At 46.5% G+C, this 12,846-nt stretch overlaps 2 protein-coding genes and 1 long non-coding RNA gene across 9 annotated transcripts in view; 2 read left to right on the top strand and 1 right to left on the bottom strand.

Annotated features, from left to right (window-relative positions):
• ehbp1 (EH domain binding protein 1) overlaps nucleotides 1-3,425 on the top strand; it is a 147,046-nt gene extending 143,621 nt beyond the window's left edge. For all 7 annotated transcript variants that reach the window (XM_023963398.1, XM_023963397.1, XM_023963396.1 and 4 more), the window contains 2 exons: nucleotides 2,353-2,467; nucleotides 2,736-3,425. In XM_023963398.1, coding sequence (XP_023819166.1) covers nucleotides 2,353-2,467; nucleotides 2,736-2,826 — 206 coding nt within the window. In that variant the 3' untranslated portion in view covers nucleotides 2,827-3,425. The remainder of the gene's footprint in view (nucleotides 1-2,352; nucleotides 2,468-2,735) is intronic.
• LOC111948785 lies at nucleotides 1,654-2,397 on the bottom strand. Its single transcript, XR_002874779.1, has 2 exons — nucleotides 2,305-2,397; nucleotides 1,654-2,078 (listed from the first exon to the last, which is right to left on the bottom strand). It is a non-coding gene; the product is annotated as an uncharacterized LOC111948785 (long non-coding RNA).
• Nucleotides 3,426-5,780: 2,355 nt separating the features above from the next.
• On the top strand, nucleotides 5,781-10,707 carry LOC101163925 (homeobox protein OTX1 B-like). Its single transcript, XM_023963402.1, has 4 exons — nucleotides 5,781-6,082; nucleotides 7,438-7,628; nucleotides 7,872-8,023; nucleotides 8,981-10,707. The coding sequence occupies exons 2-4, from the start codon at nucleotides 7,532-7,534 to the stop codon at nucleotides 9,716-9,718; spliced, it is 987 nt and encodes a 328-aa protein (XP_023819170.1). The 5' UTR covers nucleotides 5,781-6,082; nucleotides 7,438-7,531; the 3' UTR covers nucleotides 9,719-10,707.
• The last annotated feature ends 2,139 nt before the right edge of the window (nucleotides 10,708-12,846 follow it).

The following is a 12,846-nucleotide window of genomic DNA, read 5'->3' as shown; positions in this document are numbered from 1 at the left end:
AAATAACCAAATAACCATTCCCAGTTTAAAAATTATACTCCAAATGACCCACGTTGACATAGGTTACAAACATCTAACATAACAGGGCTCCATCTGATTGGTCAACAATGTGAAGGCGTCCATCCGATTGGTCAAATGCATTAAGGGATTTATTTGATTCGTTAAATGGTTCAAGCTGCCATTAGATTGTTTTAACACATTTAAGGTTTATGATTTATTGCGATATTTGCCGTTAGAAGCACCATGAAAACTTCTGAACTAGTGTTACCTACTACACTGCAGTGCTCTCTTCAAAACATCTGAAACAGACTAGAGGTGATTTAAGTTTGATATGGTCTATTTTCAGTCATTGAAAAGTGTAGAAATAAGTGATGTCACCAGAATGCACCAAATTGTACCATATTAAAAGTTTCCGGGGGGGCATGCCCCCAGACCCCCCTAAAGTTGCAAGCACCTGCGGAGCGGCGGGTCCCGCTATGCGCGGTGTCGGGCCAGTAACTTTCAGGCAGGGCCAGTAAGTTTCAAAAACTACTGGCCCTGTGGGCCAGTGCAAATTTCTGGGCTATGTCAACCCCTGCTAGTAAACAGTAGAAAAAGAATCCCCCCCTCCTCGCTTGTTGGTGGTGAACACCATGGGCCAAGTGAGTTCTTGAACGCCCGGCGTACGGAGCTGAATTGGTACAGATCACTGAGAGAACCAGATCCACCTGAGTCCTTTATGTGAAACCAATGATGGTTTTCTGTGAAACTTTCCTCCAAAGAAGATTATATATCTGATGGTTGCCCTTCGTCTCTGTCCATCCTCTTCCTCAGTTTTTGTGTCTGAGTGACAAAGAACATCTGAGGTGGGGGGAGTGTCGCCGCTGCCAGCTTTCTTCTCTGCTGAGACTTTTGTTTTTGGGATTAACTTGGACTTCAGCCAGGATCGGCTGTGAGGAACCGTTTGGGGGGTTTGAGGATGTTGAGGAGGAGAAACAAAGAAAGGATGAAGAGTGTTTTTTTTTATTTCTGTTCAAACTATTTAACGTGTTTGAAACAGGAAGTAAAGCGGAGGGTGTTGGATCAGTTTGATTCAACAGGGGGGTGTCCCTGTGGACGATGAAGGAGGCGTCTGTGGGGATTTGAACCAGCGCATTCTTGTGTTCCTCGTGCAGACTCACATGGTTACCGTCTGCCTGCGGAGCTTTATCTGAGTGCTGACGGTCACACTCTTCCAAGTCTGTAACCTCTCTGCTGATGGAGGGGGCGGGGCTTGTGTGTTAAGGAGTAGGAGGAGCCTGTGAGAGGCTGCAGGGTGTTTTGTTTGTTTGTTCCTGCATCTTTGGTTACTCAGCTTGCGCCCCCCCCCCCCCCCCCCCCCCTGGTGTTGCCTGGTCATGTCTCTTATCTGCTTTTTTTATTGTTTACCTTCCTAATGAGGGGGGCGGGACTGTGTGACATGTGATTGACAGCATTGTGCTCCCACTCCTCCCTCATCCCCAGATGGAGAGGAGGGCCGGTTCACAGAGGAGGAGTTAGGACACACTCTTCCTACCAACGTTCAGACATTCCAACATTTTTACTTTTAAAAGAAGGGGCGGAGCCACAGTTCAGAGAATGGAGACGACCAATGAGGACAGAGCTAAACTCAGAGAAAGTCTGAGACTTGGCAAATAATAGATACTGTAAAGACTTTTATTTGAAAAAATTCCCTTTAACATTCCAAAATTAGAGATGGGGGTGTAGTTATGTTGGTGGTGGGCGGGGTTAATGCTGTCAAAGTTTACTCAGTACAACCTTCATGAATACACTTCCTGACTACAGTGGAATACTCTGATTTGTTATTTTCATTTGAGCACAAATCCTTGGGGGGGGTCCGTCTCTGCACTGGCTGGATGTGGAGCTGGGGGCGCCAGGCGGATATTTGAGCCCCAGGGGGAGTGAGGGCTCTCCTGTGGGCAGCCCCCCCCTCCTCCAGGGGGAGGCTCAGGGATTTGGATCAGGGTCCCACCTGGACCCTGTGGGGCCCCTTCCTGGAAAAACCCTGGAAAGCTGAGAGGCTCCAGCTCACCTGCTTGTTTGTTTGTTTGTTTGTTTATCTATCGAGTGGGGGGGGGGGGGTCAAACACACACAAATAAAGATTACACAGAAAACCTTAAAAATTGCTAAATGTTCTTAGTTTATAAGTTGAATAAAAATGAAGCTGAATGAAGCTCTCTCCCACACACATAATAACTCTCACACAGAATTACATCAGACACACAAACAAACACACACAAAAACCACAGTCACCTACATTCGCACACACACAAAAACACACTCACATTTGTAGTGTCAGCAGCAGATTGACAGATTCTCTGCATTTCCTCCAGACTGGCAGAAAACAGAGGCCCAAAAGAGGCGGGAGCAGCTGCTGCTGGATGAACTGGTCATACTGGTCAACAAACGGGACGCACTGGTCAGAGACCTGGACGCTCAGGAGAAGCAGTAAGTCTCTCTGTGGGGGGGGTTGGTTCTTCTGCTGGTCCCAACGTCCCTCCTAAAATGAACACAGGTCCTTTTGCACTCATGGAAGCTCCCCCGGTTGGTGGGTGTGATCAGTGCCGCCTGGCAGGTGAAAGTTCACAGTTCTGGCCCCTGGCCGCTCCACAGGTGCCACGGTAACTGTCAAGAGTGGCCCCGACCGCTTCACCTGTGTCCCTCCGTCTGTATTCCCGCCCCTCCCTGCATGACACCTGACCTTTGCCGTCCGCAGGGCCGAGGAGGAGGACGAGCACCTGGAGAGGACGCTGGAGCAGAACAAAGGCAAGATGGCCAAGAAAGAAGAGAAGTGTGTCCTTCAGTGACCGTCCGGAAAAAACCCTGTCATCCAGATGTTCAGTTACTGGACTCCAGATTAAGGCAGAGACTAACTGAACTAATCCTCTTTCAGTGTAGCGTGTTCATGTGACGTGTGTGTGATGCTGCTGCGGTGTGAGGTACGGCACAGCACTCCAGCTTTTGAAAGATCTTTTCCAGCTGCTCCACTCTTATCACTTTTTACTTGTAAAATAACCTACCTGCATATATAATTATGTTCATAAATCTTTACTATTGCTTTTTGTATTGTCCGGCCTGAAAGCATTTTACCAAAACAAAGATAGTGTTGTATATTTCCACCTCTCTGCTCTGGCCAATAGCTTCCAGAATTCCTGTTTATGTCGCAGCCAGAAACAACAAATGTGGATTTTATTTATTGCCTTTTGCTGCTTGTAAGTCCATCTACCTTCCCATGTCATGCACCCTGCTCCACTTTTGGTTTGTATTTATTGTATTCAGAGGACAAACATGCTTCCACGTGCGTCTTTTAGAGCTCCACAGCTGTCCATCACGTGTGAACATTTATCTGATTATTTATTCCAATGTCATAATCCAAGTCTGCAAAAATAAAGTCCTGATCATTTCATACTGCAGGAGCCCTGAGCCTGTTTGTCCCTGTTGGGCGGACTTAATGTTCACTTTTAGAATTCTAAGCTTTTATTTAATTGCACTTTTGCACTTTCTAAAGTTGCAGAATTGTTCGTTTGTTGCAACTTAATCGTGCATTTTTCATAATGATTATTTCTGCGTGTTTTAAACAGAAGTTTTCTTTCTGGTGCGGAGCGGGGAGGAATTGCTGTTTTCCGGGCCGTCCGCTGCGCGTGCACGACGCATCTTTTTCCATTAAAAGAGCAGAGAGCGAACGGAATTCAAACCGAGCGAAATAACTTAAAACTTCTCGTTCAGAAAGAATGCGCGCGCTCTCACCCTCCGCTCCGGCGCAGCGGGAAGCGTCCTTCCACGATTGACGCAGCAGAAACGGTTCTGACAGCGGACGTCCTCCCGGCCTTCCAAACCATCGAACGCGGAGTTACGTCTCCTGTTTTGCGCGCTCCGTTTTAGCTGCAGGAGGAGAAGCCAAATGCAAAAAGTAAAATGATTCTGTCTGGGAGCTCCTTCAAAGTTTGCAGCTTTATATAGATTTTGTCTGGTCTTAAATTCATTTTTTTTGTGCCAAATCCATAAAGTTTGTGCTGGCCTAAAATGTTAAAATGTATTAGATTGTTCTCGGTGGAAGATGTCATTCTTTAAAGTCGATAGAAATTAAAACACCCTTATCTTACCTCTCCTGCGTCCTACTCTTTTCTGTAATGGTCCAGCAGAAAAGGGAAAATGAGAAAAAAGAGCAGGATGAGAGCGGCGCGCTGCGTGAACGCGGCCGCGCAGTTGAGGATCCTCAAATGAATGGATTATCTCCTGCGCTTTGATGTCTTCTGGCCTCACCTCTCAGGTGCCGCGCGGCCTCTGCGCGCAGGCGGCGCACCCCGCAGGTGCGGCTCTGCGCGCGCTGCGGCTCCAACCAACTCCGCGTTTTCTGCATCGCGGTTTTAATAAGCGCCGGCAGCATCCCCGCAGATCCCCGCGCCAATCCCGCCGCCGAGGCAACAAAACTTTCCCCCTCCTCTCCTCAGCGCCTAATCCCAGGCTTTAGCAGATCAGCGTTAGGAAAAATTCAACTGCAGTGTGGGATTAGACAAAATACTCCGATTACAAAAGGTTTGTGCAACTTGATAACTTGATACTTGTTCGGCTTTATATGCGGCACTCACATCAGAGGCAGAAAAGCAAAAATGTCAGAAAAGCGCGTCTCTTTTGTGTCGCGAGGGCAGATTTGATGAATGGCCTTTTTGCATAATTTAACGGAGCCTGTGTGGGAGTGGGAGCGGGGGGTAGGGGGGTTGTCTGCGCCGGCTTCTGATCTGCGAGAATTTAAAATATAAAAAAAGCTGCAACAGTGTTTGACCTCTCTTTTCATTTCCTCCTCACCTCACACATGCTTTCATTCATGCGGGCGCGTGCGCGCGCAGATGCGTTCAGGTGTTTCATCTCGAGTCTTCATCACCGCAGGCCTCGCGCGCAGACTGCATCCTCGTGCAGCGCGGCTTTTAAGTAAATGTGTCATTTCCTCCCGCGCGTCCTCGAAATATTCATTTACTAAAGTTTATGATATACATTTATAAAACGGAAAAAAATGCTTTTTGCTTCATCTGTATTTATCATTTTAAACAAAACATTTAAAAGTTTCTCTAAGTAACTTTAAAAAAAATGAACTTAAATTTAAACCGAACGGGGGCGCGTGCGCTGATGTTTCCTTTGCTCCCAGCAGACTCGGAGGTCTTTCCTGTTGGATTTTCCGTGCACCAGCCTCAAATGTAATTCTAAATGAGGATTAAACATCATTAATATTCATGTGATGTGCGCGCGCGTGCGTGCGTGTGGGGAAAGCGAGGTTGGTCGTGAAACTTCAAAACGGAAAAGTTAAACTTCTGTTGTCAACCATAACAAAGAAAAATAAGATTTTTTAAAGGGAAATTAGTTATTAAAAAAAAATCTATGAAAAATGTGTTCTTTTTCTTCAGAAATCCTAAATACAGATTTGTGTGAAGTCTTTTCGAGGCGTCTTTGGGTTCAAAGTTTCGCGTTAAGTCTGGATGAGAAGTCCGGACGTTTTCACTAAAATTTCCCCAAAGCCGCTCTTCTTTTGTGGGTCAGAACCGGTTCCGTGCTCGGCTCGTTCAGGCCTCTGAAGGGTTTCCATGTTTTCCTTAGCTTCTTCAGGTCTCGGGATCGAGAGGAAAGGGGGGAGGGCCTTTCAGTGGGAGCCCCCCCCCCCCCCCCCGTCTGCTTCCACGCGCTGATTGGCCGCCTCCTTTGTCCATCCACCACTGGAGCGCTGTGATTGGCTGCAGGAGGCGGATCCGCAGGTGATGGTCCGCTCATAGAGGCGCGGGGCGGAGAGAAGGTGATCAATCTCCATCCGTCCACATCAGAAATCATCTCCACTGTGTGACAGACGAGGACGAGCCCCCGAGAGCAAATGAGTCTGATGACTCGGGCTGGAAAAGCGTCCGCGGCCGCACAGAGGACGCGCCGCCTTTGAGCTGCAGACCCGCGCGCGCGCGCCTACCCGTGATGCCGCTCGCTCCGCGCGCCGGTGTTTGATCCCGAACCTCCACCCGCTGCTGGATAACTTTAGCGGCTTCAACTGACCGGAGGCTCGGAGCAGAGAAGGAGAGGAACCAGGTAAGGAAAACAAAAAGTTGCTTCTATTTATCTCCGTGAACTTTGGCCTCGTTTCTCTTTTTCTGCTCCACTCCTTTCTATTTTTGTTCCTGGACATATCAATTAATCCGCGCGCGAGCTCCAACCCTTGAAACGACTAAATTGAAGAACTTCCTCGCGAGTAGATAATTTCCACATTTCTATTCCCATTCATCAGTTTCAGTCAGAGCAATTGGCCATTAGAGCGTTGGGAGCTCTTGGTGGATAATTGGAGAGGCGTGTTTTGGTTTTTGTTAATTTCTTTCGCCGATAAGGGCCCTTCTGAAACGTCCTCTCCCCGGAGGTCTAATCTGAATTCTAATGGAGTTCATTTGCACCCAGATCTGCCTCTTCACTGCGGCCTGCGGAGCCGCTACGCGCCGCTCTGCTCTTTGTTCAAATAAAAACCACTAATGTCATTCTGGATCCTCGCTTCCGGCTCAGACCAAACTTTAAGTTGACATTTTTGTTTTATTTTTAATACCGAAGCTTCAACAGAATAAATTTAAACAGTCTTGTGTTTTAAAACGGGGGATAAAGCCAATTTAAAACACTTTAATATGGGATAAACCTGTTTCCTGTAGCTTTAAAATAAAGAAAATAAAAGCACTTGTGAGTTAAATTTATGGAAAACGTAAACTATAATATTCGCAGAAATAGAAGCAGAAGCTGAAAGCCCGGGCGGACTCTGAATGCATCTTAGATCTACGGCTTTCAGCCTTAAATTCAAAAACACAAAATACTTACTGTTTCCATAATTTAGATCATAATTTAGATCATTTTACGTGTCTGTTGGAGAACAAACACGCTCGAAGGCCTGCACACTTGTTTACAATAAATTAGTTTTAAAACACAACTATGAAATAAAATGGTCTTAAAGTAAAAATAATTAGTCTAAAATAAATATTATTCCTATGTAAATATGTATGTAATCTTAGGTTAGATGTGATTATAGATTACGAAATAATTGCTAGTTTTGAATTAATTTAGTTTATACATTTATTTTTGTTTGTGAAAAGTTTTGCAGTTTTAACCAAAAAGACAAAATAGTTTAAAAGCTGCTCAGTTTTTTATCCAAGCTATATTTCTAAATATTTTTAATGTACTTATTTTAATGATCGATTATTTATGATTTTTTTATTTTTTGCTAATCCAAAAGTCTTTTACATGAATTTGAGGCGCGTCTTTTTCATCCGCTTGTGTTCGTTCATTCGCTGCAAATCAAAAATAGATCAAACAAATAATCGCTATAAAATGCTGATTATAATTTGTAAACATGGTTTGTCTGTTTGTTTGTTTTAATCTGGTGTTCTTCGTGCGCTCTTCCGGTTCCGCAGAGACCCGGATCGGTCCCCGCGTCCCGTCAAGCTGCAGCATCGGGGGAAACCGAACCACTGGCCTGAGCTGGGGGGAGCAGTGACCGCCTGTAGCATGATGTCCTACCTCAAACAGCCCCCCTATGGCGTCAACGGCCTGGGGCTGAGCGGCGCTGCCATGGACCTGCTGCACCCGTCGGTGGGCTACCCAGGTACGCATGCGTACTCGCTGGCAAACACACTGAAGGTGAACCCACCTGCGAAGAAAAGGCCGCAGTTTGAATTAAAAATCACAGTTCGACGCTTTTTCTTTCAATGGAACCAAACGATTTGTTGCTTTAAAACGAAAAAGCTGCACGTTACGGAACCGCCAGCGCCAATAGCTTGTTATTTGTCAACTTCCCCGCGAGGCTTTTCATTAACGGACCGCGCCTGCGCGGCTCTGTGTCCCTCAGCGACTCCCCGGAAGCAGCGGCGGGAGCGGACCACCTTCACGCGCTCGCAGCTGGACGTCCTGGAGGCTCTGTTTGCCAAAACCCGGTACCCGGACATCTTCATGCGGGAGGAGGTGGCGCTGAAGATCAACCTGCCGGAGTCCAGAGTGCAGGTGAACACGCGGGGATAAAAACACCCCGAAAACAGAAAGTAGTCTTGTTTTTTTATTTACAACTTTTTATTATTATTATTATTTTTAAAATTGCTGCTATATTGTGACAATTTTTATTTGTTATTTTAAAAATTTTTTTTAAATTTAAATATCAAACCTTAATGACGTAACTCTCTAAACTCTTTGCTAGCTAGCAGGCTACTTCAGATTTAAACAGTGAAGCCTCGTGTTTGTTTTACATTTACTGAGGCTAATTTAATGAAGTGATTTAAAAGTGAGGGTTTCTTCTCATAATGTCAGATTAATCCGCTGATTTGCGCCTCTTTGAAGGGGCCAGTAATGGCTGCTTAAATTGATAAACGCCTAAATGATGTGTGTAATTAATAGGAGGCGCCGCTGCCTCTGAACAGCGGAGTGCTGCTGGCTGATGATGCGTTCAAGTGTTCAAGCTTTTCTCCTAGAAAAACTGCGCTTGGGTTTAATTCATTTCAGGTCTTATTTAAATAACACACATAGACCTTTAAATGTAGGTGTTTTTAAGGAGTTTTTTTTATATACATTTCAGATTTGGATGATTTATTTTGAAAGTCTCCTTGTCCTCTTTGAAGAGCAGAATGGCGGGGAAACTTTCGCAGGCCTCGCTCCCACTTTGGAGTTATTTTCTGCAAGTGTGTGAAACAAAACGCTCTACACAATCTCACCCTCTTGGCGCTCTAGAGTTTCCTCACTGTGTGGTGAAACTCAATAGCCTGCTATCTTAGAGCCGTCTCCAGGAATGAAATTGGACCCTGGGCTGATCCGAGCCAAGGGGCCGCGTGGAAATGAACCTGGATGGATAATAACCTTCAATTTTGCACCATAATGTACTCCCAGGCCTGGGAGTTTTCTGTGTGTTCTCCTGTTCTGTGGGAGAAGCGGGCTTGGTTGTTAACTCCTGCCTGACGCTTCTGCTCATAGGTGTGGTTCAAGAACCGGAGGGCCAAGTGTCGCCAGCAGCAGCAGAGCGGCAGCACCGCCAAAGCCAGGCCCCCCAAGAAGAAGTCGTCTCCGGCCCGCGAGAGCACCGGCTCTGAGAGCAGCGGCCAGTTCACTCCCCCCGCCGTCTCCAGCACCGGCTCATCCTCCTCCTCGTCTTCGTCCACCAACCACACAGGCCCGGCTGCCCTGAGCAGCACCTCTACCTCCATCAGCACCGTGTCCTCCATCTGGAGCCCGGCAATCTCCCCCGGCAACGCCCCGACTGCCGCCGTGGCCCCGCTCCCTGAGCCCGGACCCCCCTCCAACGCCTCCTGCATGCAGCGTTCCATGACGGGCTCAGCCACTGCCGCCACCTCCTACCCCATGTCCTACAACCAGACGCCAGGCTATGGCCAGAGCTATCCCGCCCCCTCCAGCTCCTACTTTAGCGGCGTGGACTGCGGCTCCTACCTGGCCCCCATGCACTCCCACCACCACCCCCACCAGCTCAGCCCCATGACGGCCTCGTCCATGTCCGGCCACCCGCACCACCACATCAGCCAGTCGTCGGGGCACCACCACCACCAGGCCTACGGGGGGGCCGGCCTGGCCTTCAACTCCTCTGACTGCCTGGATTACAAAGAGCAGACTGCAGCCTCCTCATGGAAGCTCAACTTTAACGCCACAGACTGCTTGGACTACAAAGACCAGGCCTCCTGGAGGTTCCAAGTCTTGTGATCTGCCTTCTTTGCCCCCACCCACCCCCTCCCTGCCTGCTCCCCCATTCTTTTATTGCCCTGATTAGCCTGTTGCTTGTTTTGAAAGGCAAAGAGTTTATGAACCCTAACTGGACTGAAGCAGGAAGGATCAGAAGTCTGACTCTTTTTTTTATTTTTATTTTTTCTGGTCCTCCTCAGCCTAAATGAGGAGACAAACAGCGACTCCTTGGTCAGAGGTTTCCTGATGAGGAGCGGCTTTTCAAAGAGGCCCCTTCCTGGATGAGATTAACAAAACTGATTTTTGTTTTTTCTTCTTCTTTGGTATTTTCTTTTTTAACATCTGAAGGTCATGTACGCCAAACCCCTTGGAGCACCAGCTCTCTGGATGGGAGGAATATTTTCCCCTCCGGCGCACTCACAGGAACTGCCCCCGTGGTGGTGGTGGGGGGGCCTTTTACCTCCAACCCCAACAAAACCTGTACAGCTTTTTATTTTTATTTTCTGGAATCTGTTCTTTTAGGATGACAAAGATTTTTAGTCAGCTACACAGAGCAGCTGAAATGTGTAAATATGTATTTGGGTCAGTTACAGTGACCATGTTTAGTTGGTGGTTTTATTTTATTTGACTAAATTCGAAATTGTTTATTACCATTTTTTTGGAAGAAATAAAAAAAGATGTATGTAAATCTCCACAAATATTCCAAAGAAAACAATTTGGCCGTTAAACATGAGCTTTTAATAGCATTTTATAGAAATAAAAAAAAAAGTTTGGGTGATTTGGAATGTCTCTTGGGCTCCAGGAATCCGGTCCGACCTGCTCTGATGAAACTCAGCACTTGACTCGATATTGAAGTCAAAGCTTTTTTATTATTATTATTATTAATATTATTATTTTCTCCAGAGAGATTTTGTGGATTTAGAGCTCCCAAATGACAGTGAGATGTTGAATGTATCTTTAAGGCGACCACCCTCCATATATGTTCATCCAATAAAGTCAAGTCAAACGTGGATTCTGTCTGTTTGAGTCCCCGCGGCGGCGCTGCTCCTCATCCTCACTTTTATCTGCGTGTTCCACAGCAAATGACAAATCCACGGCGCCTGTTTCCTCCCATCTGAAGGAGTCACACTTTTATTCCGGAGCTTGTTGATTCGTTTTCTCTAATTATAGCTCGGTGGGGAGGTGGAGGGGTGGGGGGGGGGATGCAAATGAGGGCGTAATTAAAAGGCGGCGTGAACGCGTGGAGGCCCCGCATTTCCATTTGAGAGCGCGGCTTCTAATCCTCCGCCGCTTCGGGGAGGCCGGCTCCCGTTTATGCGCCGTTTCTGCGGCCGAGCCGGGAGACATTTGATCGAGGCGTAATTGAAAGCAGCGCTGTAATGGCGTGATAATTACTGCTGCGCCGCGAGCCGCTTTCTCCCAAATAACCTGCAGGAATTTCACCGCCTCTGATGCGGTAATTACGTGGGTGGGGCCAGGTTAGCGGGTCACGTGTAAATGTGTGTGTGTCTTCATGCGCTCGCGGGCACAAACGCATTAAATGGGGCAGGCATATTCACCCCCCTCGCGTGCGTATGTGCGCGCGCAGAGAAGAGGAAACTTAAATTAAAGCATCGTTTATGCAGCCTTTTTTTACCCCCCTTTCTTTTGAAGAAATTAGAAACGTGTTTGTGTTCAAAATCCCCGCGCGCGCCTTTAATCCCGACGCGCGTGCTTAATCCACAGTCAAACGGAAATGTGACAAACGTGCACGTGGGGTTCAGTGTAAATTTACACAGCAAAAATGTCAACTAATTTAGAAAATATCTTTTAAAGTATTTTGAAATTAAATATAAATAATTTCAACATTTAAATAAACGGAGGCCATGCTGGCAAAAATCCCTGCGGACAGAAACGCAAACATTTGCGGCCGGGCTCGCGCGTATTTTGTTTTTTTCCCCTCTTTTTCTTTCTAAAGAGGGGGGTCTCGGCGAAGGTGAAGGGTCCGCGGTTGAATGTTTTCCTGCAGAGCTTCAGGAGACGTTTTATTTTAAGACAGAAAGTTAATCCGAGGCCCAAACGGACAAAGGGCGGATTAAAACCCGGGTGAGAAAGTTGAGGCCCGCAGGAGAGTTTCTTTCAGCTCCGCAAAAATGTTGTGCAAAAGTTCAGCGACTTAGTGCGATATGAAAGTGGCGCACGAGCACCCCCCCCCCCCCCCCCCCATAAACCGTTTAGGCTGGATGTCGAATTCTCTCAAAAAGCGCGTGCTAACTTTTCACTTGAATTCAATTATTTTGTTCTAAATTAAAGAAAATGTTTAACAATTAAATCAAAACAAAAATGCTTTTACACTAAATTTAAATAAATGTTAAAAATGTCAACAAACTAAAGTTGTGAAGAAGACAGAAATGAAAGATATTTTAATACTGTCAAAACACTAAACATGAAAACTCCAATATTAATGTTTTAGTAAAGTTTTAAATAAATATACGTTTTTGAAACTGCAAAAGCACAAACAAATGGTTGCTTTGAAGCATTCAACTGTTTCTTTGAGGGGCCATAAAGTTTTTTTCTAAGCGTCTTCCAATAAAGAAAGTTAGATGGAATATTAACACTGAGGCCTCTCGCAGGTTTCTTTCGTGTTCTGTTGCTCAGAGCTTCCCAACGTGTGACGGAGAGAATCCAAGCTTTCAAAACCTTTTGTAAAAACGTCACAAATAAAAGCTGCATGCAGAGACAAGTGATCGTAGCTTGAACCTGAGCAGAGGATCAGAGCTTTTTTTTCTCTGTTCAATAATCAGATCGATTGAGCTGCTGTGTCGCCCGCTGCGACTGGTTTGACCTCCTGACCTCTGGTCTGCGGCGTGAAGGCGTGGGACTGAGGTTGAACTGGAAACTGTTGACGTTTTGATCACACTTTGTCCAGGAAATGAACTGGAACCACAGCGGACTGCAGGTTCTTTTTTTTTGCATGAGTGCTTGTGATTTGTATCTGGGGGAGGGAGATAAAAGGCCGGAACCAGACTGATCCTCACAGGCCTCCGTACCTCAGCACTGTGTGAGAAAAAGGAGATGCGGCGATAGCAGCCGACATGCTGGGACCATTTTCTTCCATTTCCACACAGGACAAGAAAAAATAAATAAATAGTGGTCTCTGATTGGCTGTC

The sequence above is a fragment of the Oryzias latipes genome, chromosome 15 (genome assembly GCF_002234675.1).
Source record: "Oryzias latipes chromosome 15, ASM223467v1".
NCBI classification, from domain to species: Eukaryota; Metazoa; Chordata; class Actinopteri; order Beloniformes; family Adrianichthyidae; genus Oryzias; species Oryzias latipes.
The sequence above is the reverse complement of the archived record's forward strand: the minus strand, read 5'-3'. Positions and strand labels throughout refer to the sequence as shown.

Excerpts from the sequence above, each read along its gene's own strand:
- LOC101163925 (XM_023963402.1), top strand. The coding sequence starts at position 7,532 with ATGATGTCCTACCTCAAACAGCCCCCCTATGGCGTCAACGGCCTGGGG. Across the intron at positions 7,629-7,871 it reads CCCGTCGGTGGGCTACCCAG|CGACTCCCCGGAAGCAGCGG; the intron begins GTACGCATGCGT and ends TGTGTCCCTCAG. Across the intron at positions 8,024-8,980 it reads TGCCGGAGTCCAGAGTGCAG|GTGTGGTTCAAGAACCGGAG; the intron begins GTGAACACGCGG and ends TTCTGCTCATAG.